Genomic DNA, 21,206 nt, shown 5'->3' with positions numbered 1-21,206 from the left:
TTCTTGCATGTGTATATATGAACACATATGTTTGTGTATGATGTTGGCCAAGACATGTAACCTGTATGCCTCAGTTTCTGGATCAGCAAAATTGGAATAATACCTCTGCCTTGTTGAATTGCAAAAAAGGGAAAAAAACAGAAGTTAGAGTTTAGATTTGAAATTTTCATCCCTTCTCGTTCACCTTGCAAAAAATCCTCCAAGTTAAACAAGTTTCAAATAAATCTGGACATAGACTAAGGCTCAGAACTACATGGACATGTTAAGTGTCAAACGCTTGGAGCCAAACTGGTCCTGGAGCCAAACTGGTCCTGGCCTAGGAAAGTCTGAGAATAACAGGCCTATACTGATGCTGTCCTGTTAAAAGTTTCAACTTGCATTTATGAGAAAGCAAAAAGAGTTGATGTGTTTTCAGGTTTATTGAAGAAGAAATTGGCATAGAGAGATTAAGTCTAATATGAGGTCTCATGGGCACAAAGGGTCAGAACCTGGGAGAAGACCCAGGTCTCATATCATCCCCTCTCAGGTAACATGCACAGGGCTTTCAAAAGTCACGAGTCTCAAGAAATAGGAATGCTTTTATGCTATTGATGGGAATGTAAATTAGTTCAACCATTGTGGAAGATAGTGTGGTGATTCCTTAAGGATCTAGAACCAGAAATACCATTTGACCCAGCAATCCCATTACTGGGTATATATCCAAAGAAATATAAATCATTCTACTATAAAGACACATGCACATATGTTTACTGCAGCACTATTTACAATAGCAAAGACATGGAACCAACCCAAATGCCCATCAAAGGTAGACTGGATAAAGAAAATGTGGTACATATACACCATGGAATACTATGCAGCCATAAAAAGGAATGAGATCATGTCCTTTGCAGGGACATGATGAAGCTGGAAGCCATCATCCTCAGCAAACTAACACAGGAACAGAAACCCAAACACCAGATGTTCTCACTCATAAGTGGGAGTTGCATAATGAGAACACATGGACACAGGGAGGGGAACGACACACATCAGGGCCTGCTGGTGGGTGGGGGCAAGGGAAGGGAATTTAGAGGATGAATCAATAGGTGCAGCAAACCACCATGGCACATGTATACTTATGTAACAAACGTGCACGTTCTGCACATGTATCCCAGAACTTAAAGAAAAAAAAGTCACAAGTCTCTCAAAATTGTAGTTTCCTCAACCCTACATCTCCCACTCATCTCTGTACCTTCTCCTATTTTCCACATCAAAGATAACACAAGCGTCTTCTTTTAACACATTTTGGAGTCACCCACCAACACCAATTCCCACAAAAAGTAAGCAAAGTGTAGTTTTATGAAAATCTGTTTGGTCCTCTTTTTTTTTTCTTTTTTGGTGACAGAGTCTCACTCTGTCGCCCAGGCTGGAGTGCAGTGGTACCATCTCGGCTTACTGCAACCTCCACCTCCCAGGTTCAAGCGATTCTCCTTGCCCGGCTAATTTTTTTGTATTTTTAATAGAGAGGGTGTCTCACCATGTTGGCCAGGCTGGTCTCGACCTCCTGACCTCAAGTGATCCTCCCACCTCGGCCTCCCAAAGTGCTAGGATTGCAGGCATGTGCCATCTGGTGTCTGAAGTTCAGTCCTGATTGAAGACCCTGAGTGCAGGGGCATGTGTGTCCCTGTGGCTGCTGCAGGCCACACTATGGAAAAACAAAACTTGTGCTTTTACAACCAGAACTCTGGAGCTGAAAAGACCAACCCTCCCTCTCTGAGTTTGAACTAAATAGTTTGTCTCTGTAGCATAGTAAACAAAGTAGAGAAGCTCATTAGCAACAGGGTCTGCGGTGGTTCATGACTATGTGCACAGCTGATGGGCAAGTCCCAGCCATCTTTCAGGATTAATTTATGCTGGCTGCCTTGGCTTCCTCATCTTGTACATATTTGGTTTAGAGAATGCGAAGAATTTGCTAGCTGAGCAAGTTTATTAATCCTGCTTTCTAACTAGGCTCTTTCCCACTGAGGTATGTTTCTAAAATTTCCCTCAGCAGGCTTTGTTGCAAAAGCAGTGCGGGGTTCAACGGGACAGTTTAAATCTAAAACAAATCCTCCCTAAAAATGCACTGTTCTCTGTCAGGACAGAATCTGGCTCTGTCTTTGAAGCAGAAGTGCCTGAACTTATTACCAAAACTTCTAGCAAAGGCTGGAAGGACATCATCCCTCTATGTGCAGACAATACATTGAAAGAGGCCAGTGGGACAAAGGTTGTTTGTTAAGAACTCACTGCGTGCAACATGAGATGTCATTCCACTTTACTAATGTGAGAACTGACTGTTGCAGAAGTTAAATGACTTGGACAAGTTCAATTACTAAGTGGTAGAGCAGGAATTCAAAACCAAGTCTCACGATACAAGGCAGATTGCACTACGTGTGCGTAACCCCAAGTTGACCAACTGTATAACTAAATGTCACTAAGAAAGCGTAGACTACTAAATTAGATACTAAGATGTCAAGGCTTGCATCTGTAATCCCAGCTATTTGAAAGCCTGAGGCAGGAGGATTGCTTGAGGCTAGAAGTCGGAGACCAGCCTGGGCAACAAACACAGTGTGACTCTCTCTAAATAATAAATAAAATACACTAGATAAAATAAATAAATTAGATAAAACCATTATGCATTGAGTTGGAATTTAAGAAAAATATATAAATCAAAGTCTAGATTAATGACTTACAAAAATCATAAACTAAAGTGATTTTCTAATTTGCAAACAACCCTGATAGGTTGTTTCTAATTTGCAAACAACCTATCTTAATAATTCTTTGGAAAGTTAAATTGGCTAGTGAAGACATGAAGAAATCTTAATTTTTCTCACACTTAATTTTCTGGTGTGCATTTCTTTTGGAAAAAAAAACATTAAATGTATCATATGGAAATGAATCCAAAAGTAAACAGTTAATTTCAGTTCATAGGTAATGTCCAAGGCAAAAGCAAGGAGAAAAATAAAATAGAACAACTGCACCATCTAGTGACGGAACTCTTGCTTTACAAGAAAACCACCTGATGCAATTACATTTTGCAAATCAGTCCCCAGAACTTTCTAAGCCTGAAGAATATTCATAAAATTGTCCAAAAGAAGAATGCCTAGTGACAATGAATCAAAGAAAATTAAGACCAGACAGGATAGATTCCTCTCCTAAGTTTCCATTTGGAAGCTAGAGGCAAACCCAATTTTTACTCCTCAAAGAGTAGGTGCAATGGGTCCTGTTTACTTTCCCCTCTGCACGCAGAAGCTTTATGTAGTATTTTATGAGCTAATAAGGGTTTGAAGCCGGGCATGGTGGCACACACCTGTAATCCCAGCTACTCAGGAGGCTAAGGGGAAGGACTGCTTAGGCCCAGGAGTTCGAGACCAACCTGGGCAACACAGTGAGCAATGAATCCACTCTCAAAAACAAAATAATAAAGGTTCAACTGCAAAACACAGACGGTGTAAGGACCTATTCAGTAAATCTGAAATGTTTCTCCACAAGCCTGGCTAGGACTCATTCCTAATGGTAAACACAAGGCTCAGTTTAAGACTAATTACCTTTCCCTGTAGTTTTGTCCAATGTCGGTGGTGATAAATCTGAAATTTACTAGCCAGGCATGGTGGTGCACACCTGTATTCCTAGCTACTGGGGAGGCTGAGGACGGAGGATCACTTGAACCCAGGAGGTCAAGGCTGCAGTGAGCTAATTATACCACTGCACTCCAGGCTGGGCAACAGAGTCAGAGCTCATCAATCACTCATTAAATCTAAAGTAAGTAAATCTGAAATTGAATGTCTTATTTGAATGCTCAGCAAATAAAATGCCCAAAGAAAACTGACTTATTTTTTAAAATTACAAAAATATTACTTCAAGAGCCAAAAAAGATACTAGAACTAAAATAGAAAACTTTTTTGGGATCTCAAGATTTATATTTTGTCCAAGATGTTAACATTCATGGCCAGGGAGAAAATGTATTGAATAATTTTATTAGTGTGAATGGATAAAAAAAATTACCAAGGAAGAAGAAAATACATTTCCACGGAGTAATTATGTGGAATGAGTAGGTCAGTGTATGTGAAAAAACATTTACTTCCATTATGCTTGCGCAATGTTTAAAGTGAAGCTAGTTTTCATTCCAGCAAGATTTGAAACATTTATAGTGACTGGCTCTGTCAGCTCCAATCTCTTCACAGGCAAGATAGCAGTTGAATCTCGTTGAGTACTTAGCACTCCCTGAGAAATCCCAAACATTCAAAATATGCATAAATTTGACAATTCAAATCTTCAGTTGATAATTTTTCAAAACCACATAATTTCATCCGGTTTTTGACAGTAATGAGATATTATCTCATTACAGGTAAGAGTTCCCAAAATACTCTGTAGACACCAACACAACATAGTTGTGGGGAAGCAGGTAATAGAGCAAGAAAACCCCAGCCTGGCAATTATTAGCTCTGTGACCTTGAGCAGATTCCTACCTTCTCTTAACTTCAAATGCTTCATCTATAAAATGGCGATAAAACATATCACTTGAAGGGTTATCTTAAGTGTTTAAGAATGCATAGGAAGTGTCTTTAACAGATAAGCAGCACTCAACAAATGGTAGCTCCTTATTAATAAAATTGATAGCATGTTTCTTTAAACGGTAACTCAGAAATAGATGCTATGTGGCCCAGGATTGATACTAGGCAAGTCTATTAACTAGACTTTATGCCTCTCATCTTTTTTTTTTTTTCTGAGACAGTCTCACTCTGTCGCCCAGGCTGGAGTGCAGTGGCACGTTTTTGGCTCACTGAAACCTCCGCCTCCCGTGATTTCCCAGCCTCAGCCTCCCAAGTAGCTGGGACTACAGGCACACACCACAGCATCCAGCTAATTTTTTTTGTATTTTTAGTAGAGACGGGTTTCACCATGTTGGCCAGGCTGGTCGCCTCCCAGCTTTTAAGCACTACCTCCTAAATCTGCAGGTAAAACAGGGCCAGAAAAATTGACAAAAAGGCAAGAGAAGACATTTGAGTCCATAGTGAATGAATTGAAAAGATTTATCACCAAGAGTCAAACACCCCATAAAGCTTTCAAAGACAGGTTTATTTATATATAAGTGCATGAAATTGAATACAGAAACTTTATTAAAATACTGTATATTACAAATTTTTAATCCAATAAATTCTGTGTAATGACATTTAAGTGCTGGATTCACTTTTAACAGTTGTTTTGTGTGTATCAGTAAAGAGTTCACCCTGTATATTACAAAGAGGAGAGCCACATGTGGACCTCAGAAATGGTCCTGTGATTAGACACTGAATGATAGTAATTATGCATCTTTTCCTTAAAGCAATGAGTTGGAACCTAGATCTTATCTTTGTAGACCTACTTTCTATAATTAAAAATAACTTGCATATGTTTATTGCTGCCCTTTGAAGAAAATGAGAATGGTGAAAAATAATTTAAAATAAAGATCAACATCTCTAGGCTAAATTGATGCTTACTGCAATTAAAATACTTAAAATTCACTGCAAAATTTGTGTTCTCCAGGAAATTACGCTATATACATAATGAGATTTGTACATGAATTGGGAAATAAAAAATTGCTTATATAAAATTAAAAATCAATAATATACAATATTTACAGCTTGTTAGGTATTATATATAAACATAGTTTTTAAAATAATCCTTCAAAATTAAACTGTTTTATGTAAACATGCAGTACACATACTCATACAGTATAGTTTATAGTCTTAACAGAAGGGGAAATTGTGTTCACATAACACAGGGTACTTCATCAAATATGCCTTTGTTTTTGTGTATTACCCCTCCAACATTTATTCTCCTGTCTTTAAGCTTCACAGTACATTTAGTATTTCTATAGTAAAAATAAATCCCTGATGGTAAACATATTTCTAAAGGTTAAAGTGTGTGCCCTGTACTACAGTATAAAACTAACACTGTTCACTAGAATCTCTAGTTTACAACAAAACTAAATTTTAAAGTCTCACACTTAATTTTCTTAACTACATTTTTCTTCCATTTCATACTTGGAAAAAGAAAAAATAGAGAAAAATACCACATCATGAAAATATAGTGAAAGTAGCTGTCATCTGTCACAGTCAATGACTAAGTAACTGATTTACATTGAACCATATGAAGTTAGTAGCTACTATTCGTTAGGCTTTCTAAACTTTGAATTCCCAGTCACGGGTGATGTGTACCTAGCCAACTCACTGATGCCAATCCTGAATCTTGCTAAATCCACTTTGCACAAGTATCTTAACTTTCAAGGCACTAAGGCTTCATTTAGCTTTTAAAATCTGCTTGTGATTTACTAAATGATTCATCAGTGGTCTGAGAGTTAACACAATTTGAAAGTGAGACTTTTAATACCTGTCAGGTAAACTATATTTTTGCTATTTAAATAAAGACATTTTAGCTAGTTAACTTTCAAGATAAAGTTGATTCCCTCATCTCAGAATAACTAGAGTCAGGGGCTAATATTTTTGGTAGAATCCTATGAATTTTGGATGGCTAAAACAAAAAATACCGTGAATTTCCTATTTGTTCATCTAAATGTGTGGAGCCCAAGTCTGAATGTGTATATTGGTGAGAGGGCCAAATCTCTTAAAAATATTCTTCCATTGTAAATGCATCCAACATCAAAAACATTAAGAAAGTGTCAACAGTTAAACTATCAACTCATCTGCTATTAAAAGTAAATCATTTTTATGATGATTTACTCAACAAGTGCCACTATGTTGCTTTCTATGGAGAAAACTTTAAAATGTTCCATTCCAAAAATACTTAAAATATGATGTGTAAATACTTTAAAAACAAGAGAAGCTTCATCATCAGTAGTCCTCTCGAGTTAACATTCCTTTAAACAGGGCTCTAAAAAAAGTGATTTCTGCTTAATTCAGCAAGACAGAATAAAATTTTTAAAATGGTGATTTTTAGTAACTACCAATTTATATTCAAGAGAAAAAGCGTTACAGTTACGGGACTCAGACGATTGATTATGCACCGCAATTCCTCTTTCTGTGTATTTCTGTCAAACTGCTTTTGAGTTTCAGTTATCCACCTAAATACATTCCCAAAAAGGGTAGAGTCATGTTACTACCAAGAGTAGATATATGTGGGTGCAGTACATAATCGTAAAAACATACGTATGAGGTTCATGCTCTCCTGACTTGCCTGAAGTATTTACTTTTCAGTAAGATTAGAGCTGCATAACCGTAGGTGTTAAGAATATTCTTTCCTAAACCAGTTCCTTGGATTCTATTAACAAATTGTACCTATGTTTAAACTATAACATACGACATCTGTATGGAAAGAGGAGGAAGATTTTTAGGAAATTGCTAAATTCGTTCTCAAAATCAGGGAAGAGTTATTATGTAAGTTCAATATATGTGCAATAAATGTAAAGAATGTGAAAACAACTTCCCTAAACTCAGGGGAAGAGATTATTATAGTTCATAGCTCAGTTCACTCAGAAATGTGTTTCCACTAATTTAAAAGTATTATCTGATATATCTCCACATTTACTGAAAATACTTCAGATATTAAGCATTATTTCCCCCAAATTCATGGATACATTTTTAGATAACTAATTCAGCAACCTCCTTAACAACACTGTACTGCCTACACAGAACAGAGCTCCTTAAGTGAGAAGAGCAAACCTGTCACCACACATACACAAAATGCAATACAATTTCAAAATGCATGGTAGTCAGTGAAGCCTCACATATAAAGAAACACAGCATATGTAAACATGCAGTATACATACTCATCCAGTATAGTTTCTAATCCTAACAAAAGGGTGGAAATTGTGTTCACAGGATGTAGGGCGCTTTGTCAAATACGTTTTTGTTTTTGTGTGTTACCTCTCCAAATGCTATAATTTTTAATCAAATAATATCTTTTTTATCCTGAAGAGTCTTCTTCCAAGACGTTATAACAAGGACGGGAAGTTAAGAAAGATTATAAAACCATTTGATTATTGGTCCGTTTTAACAATTGAGAGTTTCACCCCTGATTATTAAAAGAAATAGTAATTTACCCAGTTACCCAAAAAGTGTTACTAAATTTCTCTGCAATCGAAATCTGCTAGAATTTCTTCAGTAATTTTCCTCGTCCCTCACATCTTAAAAACAAATGACTGCAGAGATTCTGATTGAGACTGAGAGAAAAATCTGTAGTGTCAAGAGTGAAGTGGTTTGAGAATATTTCAGAAATTGCTCCAGGCATCTTGTTACTCCCTGAATTATATAATGAACATAAATTTAAAATAATAGTATTTAAAGTTAAAAAAAAAATAGGCTGGGCACGGCGGCTCACACCTGTAATCCCAGCACTTTGGGAGGCCGAGGTGGGTGGATCCCTTGAGGTTGGGAGTTTGAGACCAGCCTGACCAACACAGAGAAACCTGTCTCTACTAAAAATACAAAATTAGCCGGGCATGGTGGTGCGCACCTGTAATCCCAGCTACTCGGAAGGCTGAGGAAGGAGAATCGCTTGAACCTGGGAGGCAGAGGTTGCGGTGAGCTGAGATCATGCCATTGCACTGCAGCCTGGACAACAAGAGCGAAACTCCGTCTCAAAAAATAAATAAATAAAAGAAACAAAATAACAGCTAGGGCTTAAGCACCCTTGGCCTGTGGAAGAAAGGACTTGGTAGACACTGAATATCGTTCTGTTTTTCTACAGGATTGGCACTACACTGCAGAGCCAAAGGCCCAGGGCCAGCAGAAGAAACAGACATATAGAAGACGGAAGGGTTATATATCGCTCTTACTTTTCAAGAACAATAATTAGCAAATAGCAGAAAGTCAATGAATCAACATGGCTGAATGAATCCAAGGGAAGTAAGTGGGAATAGGTAAAGGAGTCAAGGCTGACTACCTCTCTACCCTTTTCCTATTTTAACCAGTGGTCAACAGAACTCCTAATTTAATCCTGCTTGCACTGGCCATTTCCACCACCACCAATTCACAAAAGGTTCTTAAAGATCTGCTGATTTTAAAAAGAAAAGGTGAAAAGGAGATGAAGCAAGATTATAAGAGAACGTTTTTAGTTTCTTTCCTAAAGTATATGTAGGGAAAATACAGAAATGAAAGAAAATTGATGAATTTTACAAAACAACATATTCAATTGGTAATGCAATTGCAAAATGTAATTTTAAAAAAATTCTAGAGACTATCAATCAATCATTTACTGTGAAATACATACTGCTTTGCCATTCATAAACAATCTCACGTAATCCTCACAATAACTACATGAGGTATTAGTCACATTTTACGGAGTATGAACCGAGGCTCAGAGAAGTGATTTGCTCAAGGTCAAAAAGTTGACAAGTGACAGAGTCTTAATTCAATCTGTGTTGCTGGCTTGGAGTCTTGTATTCTGTTCACTATGTCACAGCCATGATATCTCAGTTATGGAAATTCTATTTAGTGGATGAACCAGGAAAATGAGAATTTGGAGGGATAACAGGCTAACTCTCAACTAAAATCAGGAAGCAAAATGTTGTCCCAAACTTTTTAGGATTTAAAAATCATCTTGCTAGCTCTTGGTGGACTCAAGGTAAAGAATTCCATCTTGGTAATTCTTGTACTTTTTACTAGAGAAAATACTTGGTAGAGCACTTTACATAGTGGATCCACACAAAGTGTTTACAAAATAGAATTATTCGGTGTATGAGTGGCAGCCTAGGTACATCAATGTGGCAGCCGCACTTTCTTCATTAGAGGTTCTTTAAAGACCTTTTCCACAACATTCTGTGATTTCAAATTATCCCGTTCCTTATATCACAAATACAAGATATACAGGCCAACTCATTTCTTTATTTCTCTCATTTAAAGTACAAACAAAACCCTTATACTTTTTTGAGCAGTGAAATGTATGCTGCAAATACTAAGAAAGCATACTGGGTAACAAACTGTAACACCGTTTGGTAAACATTAAGATCTAAAGAATAATTCCGCTCCAGGCCCTGAAGATAGGCATCATTTAGGACTTCACTTATCCTAGGCAAGGTAGGCTATTACCTTGGAACTGTCCCATGGGGAAGACTGCTGGTTCTCTTTCTTTTAAAGTTTTAAGCATTATTTGCAGTTTATTTGAGGCCTCCTGACTAGCTGTGATCTAGGGGCATTTTTAATCAGTATGTTAAACTGTAATTAGTTTGGGCATGTAGGAGTTCCTTCTTTGGGGAGCTGATTTCACTATAAACAATATTTTATTAAACATTTTTTAAAAAAAGGAGTGTCCACTATAGAGGATCCTCCCTCCCTTCTTGCATTTGTCACGAAGAAAATGTACTGCTAAATCACATATAAATTTTAACAAAATATATAACCCAAATACATCAATAAGGACTTTTGTCATGTCCCAAACAAGGGTCTCCAGCTCTATTAAGTGAAGAAAATTTTCCCAAAATTCAAAATTTTCAAACATCCTCAAACCTATTTAAAAGATCATTACACTGAACAAATTTCCACTAGAACATGAAAGTGTTCACTGAAAAAAAGCTTTCCAAGTAGACTGTATTCATATATAGCAGCTCTCTATATACGTATATAATTATATATACGTGTGTGTATATATATCATTAAACATTTCTTGTGTCTATAGGAAAGCTACTAACTTTTTAAAAATTTCAGCATATAAATAGCTATTAAGACAATTCATAAACTCAAACTATTCAACTGCATCTCGAAACATCAAAAGAGAGACAGTTGCATAAAATCTCAATGGAAATAACTGAAAACAGCAAAGAAACCAAAAATAACCCCTAAAATTAAAAGTATACACATACACACACAATTGATAACATAAAGCAACTTGATAATGAGATAACTGCAGGACACTCTACAAACTAATTATTAACCGTTCAATTATACTTTCATTCTAGAGTAAAAACAATAGTTTAAATCTCTTTGGTCCACACATTAGTACATTTAATGTATCCAAGTTATTTTCTCGTTAATTGTGGATTATGAATTGTGCTCCATATTACTTTACCATAACTTTCTTAAATCATAAAATAACCATATGTTAAAATAAGTATTCATTCTGTAGATCTGAAACAATTTCCACATGCTATTGGTAATTCCTCTGGAAGAATATGAATGCTTTAAATTATTGACAGAATAGCCAAAGTAAAGGAAGAACACAATTCAAGTCTGGCAGAAAAGAAAAAATCAGATTGCCTTGGAAAAGTTATGCCTAAATTTAATTTGTAAAAACATCAGGAATATAAAGAACACATGAAAACAATTTCAGGCTTGTACATAATAAAAATAATCAATTTTAAGATTTACTTCAAAGATCCATGCATAGTTGCTTATTATTTTTTTAAAACAAATTTCCAAGCCAGTGTTAGTAAATCCCCCAAATTGGCTTTCATACTGAGAAAAGTACTGCCTCTCCAACTTCTCATTGATAAGTTGTGGATATACTCTGCTTCTGGGTAGAGAAAAAGTGGTATGGGTAACAAAGTTCTTAAATTTGAATGTAATATAACAAAGGCCTACTTTTATAGCAAATTGGATTAAACAGCAAGGCTACCAGGTTATTTTTTGATTATCCTTAACTTCATATTCTCTGCAATGTCTCCTTTGAGTTAGCACATTATAATTGTACCTGGTGCCAAAAAAATCTCATTAGGAGACCAGTTCAACCCTACTTCCTATACACTTACAATTACGTATTGCCAGAACCTCTTAAAATGTTTTATATAAAGGACATTTCCACTTTTGATATATGCCCTCACAGATTCTTCCAGTAAACTTAAATCATAACTTCATATCATAAATCAAGAACTGAACAAGTGAATTACTCAAATACATGCTCAGTACTGCATTGATATGCTGAGACTAATTGCCAAATTTTAAAATTACCTACTATATTCCCCAATTTTTACTTAGCAAAATTATGATGTTGCCACACGTCCAAAGTAAAAGAGTTCATTACTCTTCCTATATAACTTACTTGTTACTTATTTCTACAAATGAGGTCTTTATTTCCAGAGCCTAATTTAGGCCACTCTCTAAAAACAGTTAATACTCCAGAATGAAAGACTGTTTATGTTTTGTCAAAAATCAAGATATATGCAACACATAATATAATCCCACTGAGATACTAGTTATAAAGATGTTTTGTCCATGAGATACAAGGCAAAAACTTTCTTTAGAAGGGTCAAAGAATGCAACATGCATTTCAGACTTTTTCTTACAAAATTTTTAAGAAAATTTCCAAATTACATTTTTATGACGCACAAACTACAATCAATGTGTATGACCCTTCAAGTTTCTGAATTTGTATAAACAGAATATGTATGCGTGAGGGAAGCTATTAAAAGGGTGTTATTTAAGTTAGTGAAAAGTATGCACCCTATAGAGCTACTCTGAGTTCTTAAAACAGCTGAGCTAGTCTTCAGTTAAGAAGACTTATCTTCCACATCAATTAAATAACAATAATACCTAAACAGATTGAAGCCCTAAATCCCAGAAACGCACAACATTAAAAACCAAATAATTTCTCTCATATTAAACAATTCAGTATTTAGCACTCATTCGGGATTTAGTGTTACAGAACACAAATCTTAATACATTACCTGAATTCATGTCAAATATGTTCACAGCACTCAGCTACATCTACACTTGCAAGTTGTCACATGATCAATGTTAACAAAAAGAAAAGAGTTTGGCACATGTATCAATACCTCGAAACGTCCCTGTAACTTAACACAACACTGTTAGGAACGATGATTTCAACACCAATGTTAACCTGATAGGCAGCTAAACAAGGTGCTTTTTCTTGTAACTTTACATAGTGTCTTAATGCACCTTGCCTGAGACAGAGGCACATAAGGTGCAGTGCGGTAGTGCAATCACTTGAACACCAGAGGGCAATCTTTCCACACAGCTCAAGGTCTTCCTTATGCTTTGACCTGCTCAGTCCACATTCTTGCACAATTTCATTTCCACTTGTTAACAATGCCGTTTTCAGGGAATCTGTACATCTGTTTCCTTATGTGAAGTAAGACATTCCCACAGAAACCTCAAAGTGTAGCGAGGATCCTTGAAAAGGAGATGATTAATGTCAGTACAGTCTGTCCAACGCCCCATACCAGCGCTTCCAAAGGGGCCATGTTCTTCCCAGCTACTCTGTAAATGCCTGCTACTGCTGCACCTAAGGAGAAACAGGAGAAAAATGAAAGGATACAGTCACTCGTGTTATAACACATTGCATGCTGCACCTTAAGAGCTCTTTTCATTTCATCAAAACATAAATCATCATTTTTTTCTCATTTTATCCACTTTCTATGAAAAAGTTTCCCTGTGATTGGTGAAAGTTACAACTTACCATAATACACTTAGCCACTTATTTGAAAAACAGACTTTTCTATTCAACCAAAAGATATATATTTATGGTATATGCTGCATACTTGATAGCAAATATGTTCATAAAAAATGAATAATTCATTATTGCAACCTCTCACCTGGGCATTCAATTAACTAGACCTCTTTAGCATTTTTGTAAACATACAATATAACATACTGATAATTACAAATGATAATGCAGAAAAATAACATAATTTAATGTAATTTCTAAATTATTAATAAATATTTTAATATTAAAGGTATCTTTTCTGAATAATATGAATTCTTAAATATCATGTAAAATATAATACCTGACTAATCCATCTCACAATCTACCATACAAAATAGTTCTTGCTTTTTAAATAAACCATCCAACTCTAAGTTATTTGGAGACTAGTATCTTGATGTCTAATAAGAATGCAAAATGAATCTGACATCTATTCTAGTGAGGTTCCTTAGGTAATGTACACTTCTGAGAACGGGAGAATCTCAGTGTATGAGGAACCTCAGTGCCCATCTGACTCAACATCTGATCTTCACAGACCATCTATAATGATGTGGTATCTAAGTGGATAACTTTAAAAGTACATTTAGGAACCATAAAGGAGGAAACATTTAAATTATAACATGCCATCTCACAGATGGAGATGGCCTGAAAACTACTTTTCTAGAAAAACTGTCTATATATCCTAAAATGGTTAGATAAATGAACGTAAGACAAAGACGAGAAGTTATCTGAAAATACTGAATTGACAATTACAATTACGACGGAAACCTAGTCATGAAAATTAGAATATAATATTTACTTGTCAACTTAGAAAAAAATTAGATAAAGATTAATTCTTTGTACTTCACTCAAAATCTTCCAAATAAAAGTTAGTGTATTGCTCTGTAAGAGATGTAAACAGGAAAAGCAAATTACTAACCTAAGCCAAGGACTTTCATATACATGTTTTAAAATAAAAGGAAATTAAAATAGTGTACTTACCATATACTATGTATTTTGCTGGGAACTTTACAAATATTATCATATTTAAATATCATACCACCCCCTCAGTATTATCACCTAATTTAAAGATGAAAAAAACAGAGGTTCAGAGAGGTTCAGTTACTAGCCCCAGGAAATACAGCAAGTACAAGAGCTGGGATTTTTCAATCCAGGTTAGTCTGGCTATAAATCCCAAAATCATTCTATCACTTCATATTTATACTAAGTGAAAATGAGAATGAAGAATTCAGAGAATGATAAAGTAGCTAATAAGCATCTCAAAACTCCTAGTAGCACCAACATTTACTTAACCAAACAATAAAATCACTTGTATAATTGGTCACATATCCAAATTTTAGAATTAGATGACATTCTTTAAAAATATTAAGTATCCTACACCTTTGTTATCAGAAATTATGTTAAAATAAAATAGAGTAATACTCTTTCTCTTTGGATTCATCCTAGATTTATATGACTATCTTCCACTTTAAAAACCACAATTTGGCCTCCATCCCTCTGATACTAAGTTTTCAATCATGATCCACAGCAAGGGGGAAATCGAAGCAATTACTAGCTCAGGCTGCCTGCAAAATGGCAAACAAATGTGTCAATTCAAACGTTCCATGCTTACATAAGGTGAGGAGCATGGGTTGTGGAGCTAGGCTCCTGGATTAAAATCCAAGCTCCACTACTTAGCAACTGTGTTACACTGGGCAATCACTCAGCCTCCCATGCCTTGCTTCCTCAACTGTAAAATACGTGGGCATGAAGATTAAGAGATGACACTTGTCAAGTGCTTAAAACAGTGGATGATCCTAGTATGTACTCAACAAATTTTGGCTAGTAGTCGTCATAGTAGTAAAGGATAAAGATAATTCCAATCAGTGATTCACCATTCAATAAATGGTGTTGGAACGACTGGTAGCCATTTCAAAAAAATAAATTTAGGTCCCTGCTTCACACCATTCCCCAAAATAAATTTTGGATGGATTAAATCACTAAATGTTAAAAACAAAAGTACATATCTAAACTTTAAAATGTAAGATAATTATGTTTATGATCCTAGGAAAACAGATCTTCTTAAGACCACAAAAAAAGAGTAAAACCCATAAAGGTTTCACATCAAGGAACAGACTGGAAAAATATTTGCTATATGCAAAACAAACTGATGATTAATATTTAGAATATAAACACACATATATACATGCATAAACACACATAATCAATACAGCATTTCTGTAATCAAACAAAAACAAAACAAATATCCACCATCAGTTGGAGATAAACTATATGAAGTCCATACCATGAACCCATACAATTTCAAAAGGAAAATATAGATTTGTATGAACTGAAATAAAAATAACTTAGATATATCATTTAGGTAACGAAGAAAATAAAACATAAAATAATACATATTCTCTACTAGTACATACATACATATGTATGTGTGTATGTATGTAAATATGTATGAGTGAATGTAATGCATCAACAAATATCTGGCGGATACATACCAAACTGAAAATAGGGCTTACTTCTGAGAAGAGCACTAGTTTGAGAGTGTTGGTCAAAAGGGACTTTCCTCTATCTATAATGTTTTGAGTTTTACATAATGAATATAATCATATATTACTCACATAATAAAATTTTTAAAATCTAACTTAACTTCTATAACCTAACTTGCCAAAAACGTCCCTAAAATTCCAAGAAACTTTCATCTTAAATGTCAGGATATGAAAGATATTTCATTTTAAATGCCAGGATATCTTTCAATCCTATTTATCAAATAAAAATATTGGTATACAATGAAAAAGTTAAATAAACTCTTGATTTAAAATAGCAGGGCAGAAATATATTATGGAATATAGTAGGAAATAACTATATTCCTTGTGTGCAGCTATAACTTATTCATTTCCACTGCCATACAGAATTCCAAGTATGAATATATCACAATTTATTTATCCATTCTACGGCCAACAACACTTCTTTGTTTTCAGTCCTTTACAATCACAAACACTGCTCCTGCGAATGTTCTTGTCCACGACCCCTAGCACACACATGCAGTCAGGAGTTTCTCCACGATCCACGGGTAAAACCAGAACTGCTCAGCCCTATGGTATGGGCCTTTTCAACTTGACTAGATAGTGTCAAATTATTTTTCCAAATTAGCTGTACCAATGTATATTTCAGTTACTCCATATCCTCAGAGGCAGGTGACATTTTTTTTGTTTTTTAATTTTTTTTGCCAATCTAGTGGGTAAGAGATATTATCTATCTGATTAATTTACAAATCCTTGGCAATTAATGTGATTGAGTTTCTCTTCACATATTATTAGCCATTAGGGTTTCTACTTCTATGAAATGCTTAAGTCCTTTATTCACTTTTCTACTGGGTTGTCTTTTTATAACTTGAGTCACAGGGTTTTTAAAAAATATACAGTCTAGATATTAATCTTTTTACAATTATATGAAGTTATATATTGTTTTAACAAATATCTTACCCCAGTTTGTTCTTTAGTTTTCATTCTCCTTAGGGTGTCTTGCTGAACAACAGCTAGTTGAAAGAGTACATTAAGATCTTTATTTTCTTCGTGGTGATTTATGAGGCTAATATATGCAGGCAAGCAGAGAAGTGGGATAGGGTTCTTGAAATAAACAACACATGTCGATCTGCCACTGTGAACAGTGGCAAACATGATCAATTAGAAATAAGGAAAGATCCCAAATGAAGTGGAGAAAGCAATACTGCCAAGATGATCTGAAGGTGAGTAAAATATACAAAACTACAAGAACAAAGGGGAACAGGAGAGTCATCAGTAGACAGAAAACACTGATACACAACATAAAGTGCCTGCAGATGGGCATTCCAATGAAAAGTGATGTGATCTGCCCTGCTTATTTCCTGACGGAAAGCAAATGATAGCCTGTAGTCCTAGCGACTCAGGAGGCTGAGTTGGGAGGATCACTGTAGCTCAGAAGTTCAAGGGTACAGTAAGGTATGAGTGTGTCACTGCATTCCAGCCTGGGCAGCAGAGCCAGACTCTATCTCTAAAATGGAAAAAGAAAAAACAAAAAAGCAAGCATACGATAAAGGTTAAGGGTGAAGAGGCACAAAGAGCTATGGGTGGAAAAACAGAAAAAAAAAATAGAACAAGGTTAAGGCAAGAATTAGTTTTAATAATGTGTTGATTCTATCAGTTTGCATAATTAGATCGAGGTTGGCAAACTACAATCCATAAATCTGGCCCACCCACCTATTTTGTACAGCATGCAGGCTAAGAATAGTTTTCACATTTTTAAAGTGATTTTTTAACATCCAGAGACTAACATTTCATGATACATGAAAATTATATGAAATTCTGATTTTAGTGTCCATCAATAATGTTTTCTTGAAATACAGCTGCACTCATTTCTGATATTGAATTATCTTTGCATTCCAAGAATAGCAATTCCTAAGGTTCTGGTGTAGCCCTCATCTTGTTTAGCAACAAGATTACACTGACCTCTGCAAATAAGCTGTGCACAGCTTTTATTCTTTCTATTTTCTGCAGTAATTTGGATCAAATATGAACTAGTTGTTCTTGAAAGTTTGGTAGAATTCTCCTGTAAACCCCTTTGGGCCTGGAGTTTTTTGGAAGAAGGGTCTTTAATATTGCAATTGGCAAAAATAATTATTTTCCTATTCATATTTTCTATTTCCCCTTATGTCAAATTTTGACATTTTATATTTAGGTATAGCTGGTTCATAAAACTATTTTATTTTTATAATTCTCTATCTTTATTATTGAGATTTAGTATTTCTTCTATTATGCTCTGTATTTTACTCTTCTGCCTTAACCCTTTTTTCTTAGTTTGCCAGCAGTCTATTCATCTTATCTCTCCAAAAAACCAGTTTTTTGTTAATCTTTCATATATCTGACTTACAAAGCTTAATAGTATTTCTCCACACCAATAAAACTAAACAATGTAATCAAAAGATATCCATGCACAATAGCCATAACAGGAGTTTAGGAATTAACTTCATAAAAAGTATGCAAACTTCCTATTGAGAAAAGCATTTTTAAACTCTAATAAAAGACGTAAAAGATGATCTCAATAAATAGAGATACACTACATGTTCTTGGGTGATATAATATGCCAATTCTTCCCAAATTATCCTCTATATTCAGTTAAGTCCTAATAAAAATCATTATCATACTTTTTGAGCGATCCAGTAGACATAGTCTAAAATTTATATGAAAGAATAAAGGCCCATCAACAGCTGTTAACTTTGAGAAAGGAAAGTAACAAGAGGGACCTATTCCTGACAGATATTAAGATATACCACAAAAACCACTGGGATTAAAAAAAAAAAAAAGTGACCCTTCTACAAGAATAGATAAAAAGACCAATGAATCAGAATAGAGTTCAGAGACAGATCCCTGTACTTTGAGAATGTAATACACAATAAAGGTGGCACTACAAATCAATATGGAAATGATGAATTTTTTAGTGTTTGGCATGATAAAAACTGGTTTACTATATGGCAGTGGGGGAAAAAAACACATAGAATCCTATCTAATACCTAAAACAAAGGTAGACTCTATATGGAGGATAAATTATGGCCTGAATGCCCGATGCCTTTGCTGTAAATAGAAATAAAGTTTTACTGAAACAGGCCATGCACATTCATTTACATATGTCTATGGCTGCTTTTGCACTACCTTGGCAGAACTGAATAATGTGACAGAGACCACTAGCCTGCGAAATCTAAAATATTTATTACTTGGCCCTTTACAAAAATGTTTGCCAATTCCTGCTACAGGTGAATTAAAGACCTTAATACAAAATGAAAAACTGTAAAATTAATAGAAGAAAATATATCAGAATATCTTTTGGCACTGGAATGGAGGATAACTTCTTTAATAAAATCTTTAAGTATAAACCATAAGGCAAAAACCCTTTCAGTTGATCATGCTGAAACTAAGGATTTCTGCTCCGTAAATGATATCATGGATGAAGGTAACTGATAAAAGACTGAGATAAATTATTTGCGAAGTCCAAAACCAACAAGAGGTCAATATCTCTAATATATAAAAATATCTGTAATTTAATAAAAGGGAAACAAGAATACCAAAAGAAAACTACAGAATTTAAAGAAGCAATCTGTAAAAAAGAAAACCTAAATACATAATAAACATAGGAAGAGATGCTCAAATTCATTAATAATCACAGAAATGCAAACTAAACCAACAATGAGAACTTACTTTACACTTTTAGACTGGCTAAAATTAAACAGCTAAAATTAGACATTATATAGAAATCAGTTTCTCCCAATTCTGGTATTAACTAAAAACACTATATGAAAAATCACTCTAGTTTCAAAATAAAATCTAAGAAGTAGCAAAATATAATGAATATGTAACTATATTCAGTCAGCATCTTACTGAATATAGGTATTTAGCAATCAATAACTGAACTGAAGATACAGCTGAGTGCACTAGTATTCACAACTTGTATTAAGAAAATAAATATCACTATTCACGTTGGCTAGTTTTCCTAATTCACCTGTTTGCAGGTCAGATAATTAGCCAGAAAAAAATTAAATGTTTTATTGCTAATATGGACACAAATTTTTACTTGAAATTGTGTCAGACTTATATTTTTAAGGATTTAAAAATATAACACTGCAGTTTCTAAAATCACTGGCTTACTTTATTCTTGACTGAATTGAAAATGGGTTATATATACACACATATCATCAGAGATAAATGGAAGAATTCCATTTCTCATGCTCTCTTTAAACTTTTGCAATAATATATGCAAATAAATACATATATATATACACATACCACTTAAACTTCCAAACAAGCTGCTCCTTCTTCCTTCCTCCTCTGTACATGGTTGCACAATTACAACAGTGGCCATGTCAAAAACTACTGGCAGCCCCTTTCATATCTCTTTGTATGCCACCACAATGAATAACTAATTTAGATTTTTTGTCCTTTGTATAGTTCTTACATTAACTCCTTCCTTCCCAACCTACGGCCATTACTCTAGTTCAGAACCTGGCCTCAAGTTTAGATTACAGTTAATGCCCCTTAATTCCTCTTCCTTCCTCTTTATTCTCTCTCCCTATCCCCTCTTCTTTCTTTCCTTTCCTCCCTCTCTTCCTCTCTCACTCCTCCTATCCATCCAACCTATATGTTTTGAGTATCAATTATGTTCTAGGTACTGTTTTATTTTTGGGGATCGAGCAGTGATGACGACAGACCAGGTCCCTGCTCTTTCAGAGTTTTCTCTTGCTTCTTTACATTAATTCTATAATCAACTACAAAACAAAATTTCCCACTGAACTGCTTGTCCCTTGCCAACTGCATTCAAAAATATCCATTTGTTTCCCATGGCCTGCAGAATAAAGCCCAAACTTCCCGGATAGCTTTCCAAGGCCCTCTGGAATCTGGCTCGGTTCTATCTTTCCTACTCAATCTGGTACTACTCCTATTAAGCAGACCATTTGCTTTAGCTAAACCTGAGTACTTGTTTAAAACCCTGTCTATGACGAAGCATATGAGGTACCATCCATATCATCAAATTATAGGTTGAATGCAGAAACAACAAAAGCAACTATAAAAACTTAACACAATATAACAAAAAATAGCAATTGAAGGATAAGAAAACAGACTCCTCCCCATTTCCCGCAAGTATTTTATGGTTGTCTTATTAGTGCCATAGGACATACCCAGGGACATGGGAGTAGGGCTTTCCTCTCAAGACAAAGGATGTCAATCACTCTGGAAAGGGTAAAGAAGGGAATCCCTTGCATCATAAAGACAAGGTTGCCTTCTTATCTCTGAGGC

At 35.0% G+C, this 21,206-nt stretch overlaps 1 protein-coding gene across 1 annotated transcript in view; it reads right to left on the bottom strand.

The window, feature by feature from the left end:
- Positions 1–6,497: 6,497 nt before the first annotated feature.
- TMEM170B (transmembrane protein 170B) overlaps positions 6,498–21,206 on the bottom strand; it is a 44,074-nt gene continuing 29,365 nt past the window's right edge. The window contains exon 3 of the mRNA XM_054492298.2: positions 6,498–13,191. Coding sequence (XP_054348273.1) covers positions 13,061–13,191 — 131 coding nt within the window. The 3' untranslated portion in view covers positions 6,498–13,060. The remainder of the gene's footprint in view (positions 13,192–21,206) is intronic.

Source organism: Pongo pygmaeus, chromosome 5 (assembly GCF_028885625.2).
Source record: "Pongo pygmaeus isolate AG05252 chromosome 5, NHGRI_mPonPyg2-v2.0_pri, whole genome shotgun sequence".
Classification (NCBI taxonomy): Eukaryota; Metazoa; Chordata; class Mammalia; order Primates; family Hominidae; genus Pongo; species Pongo pygmaeus.
The sequence above is the reverse complement of the archived record's forward strand: the minus strand, read 5'-3'. Positions and strand labels throughout refer to the sequence as shown.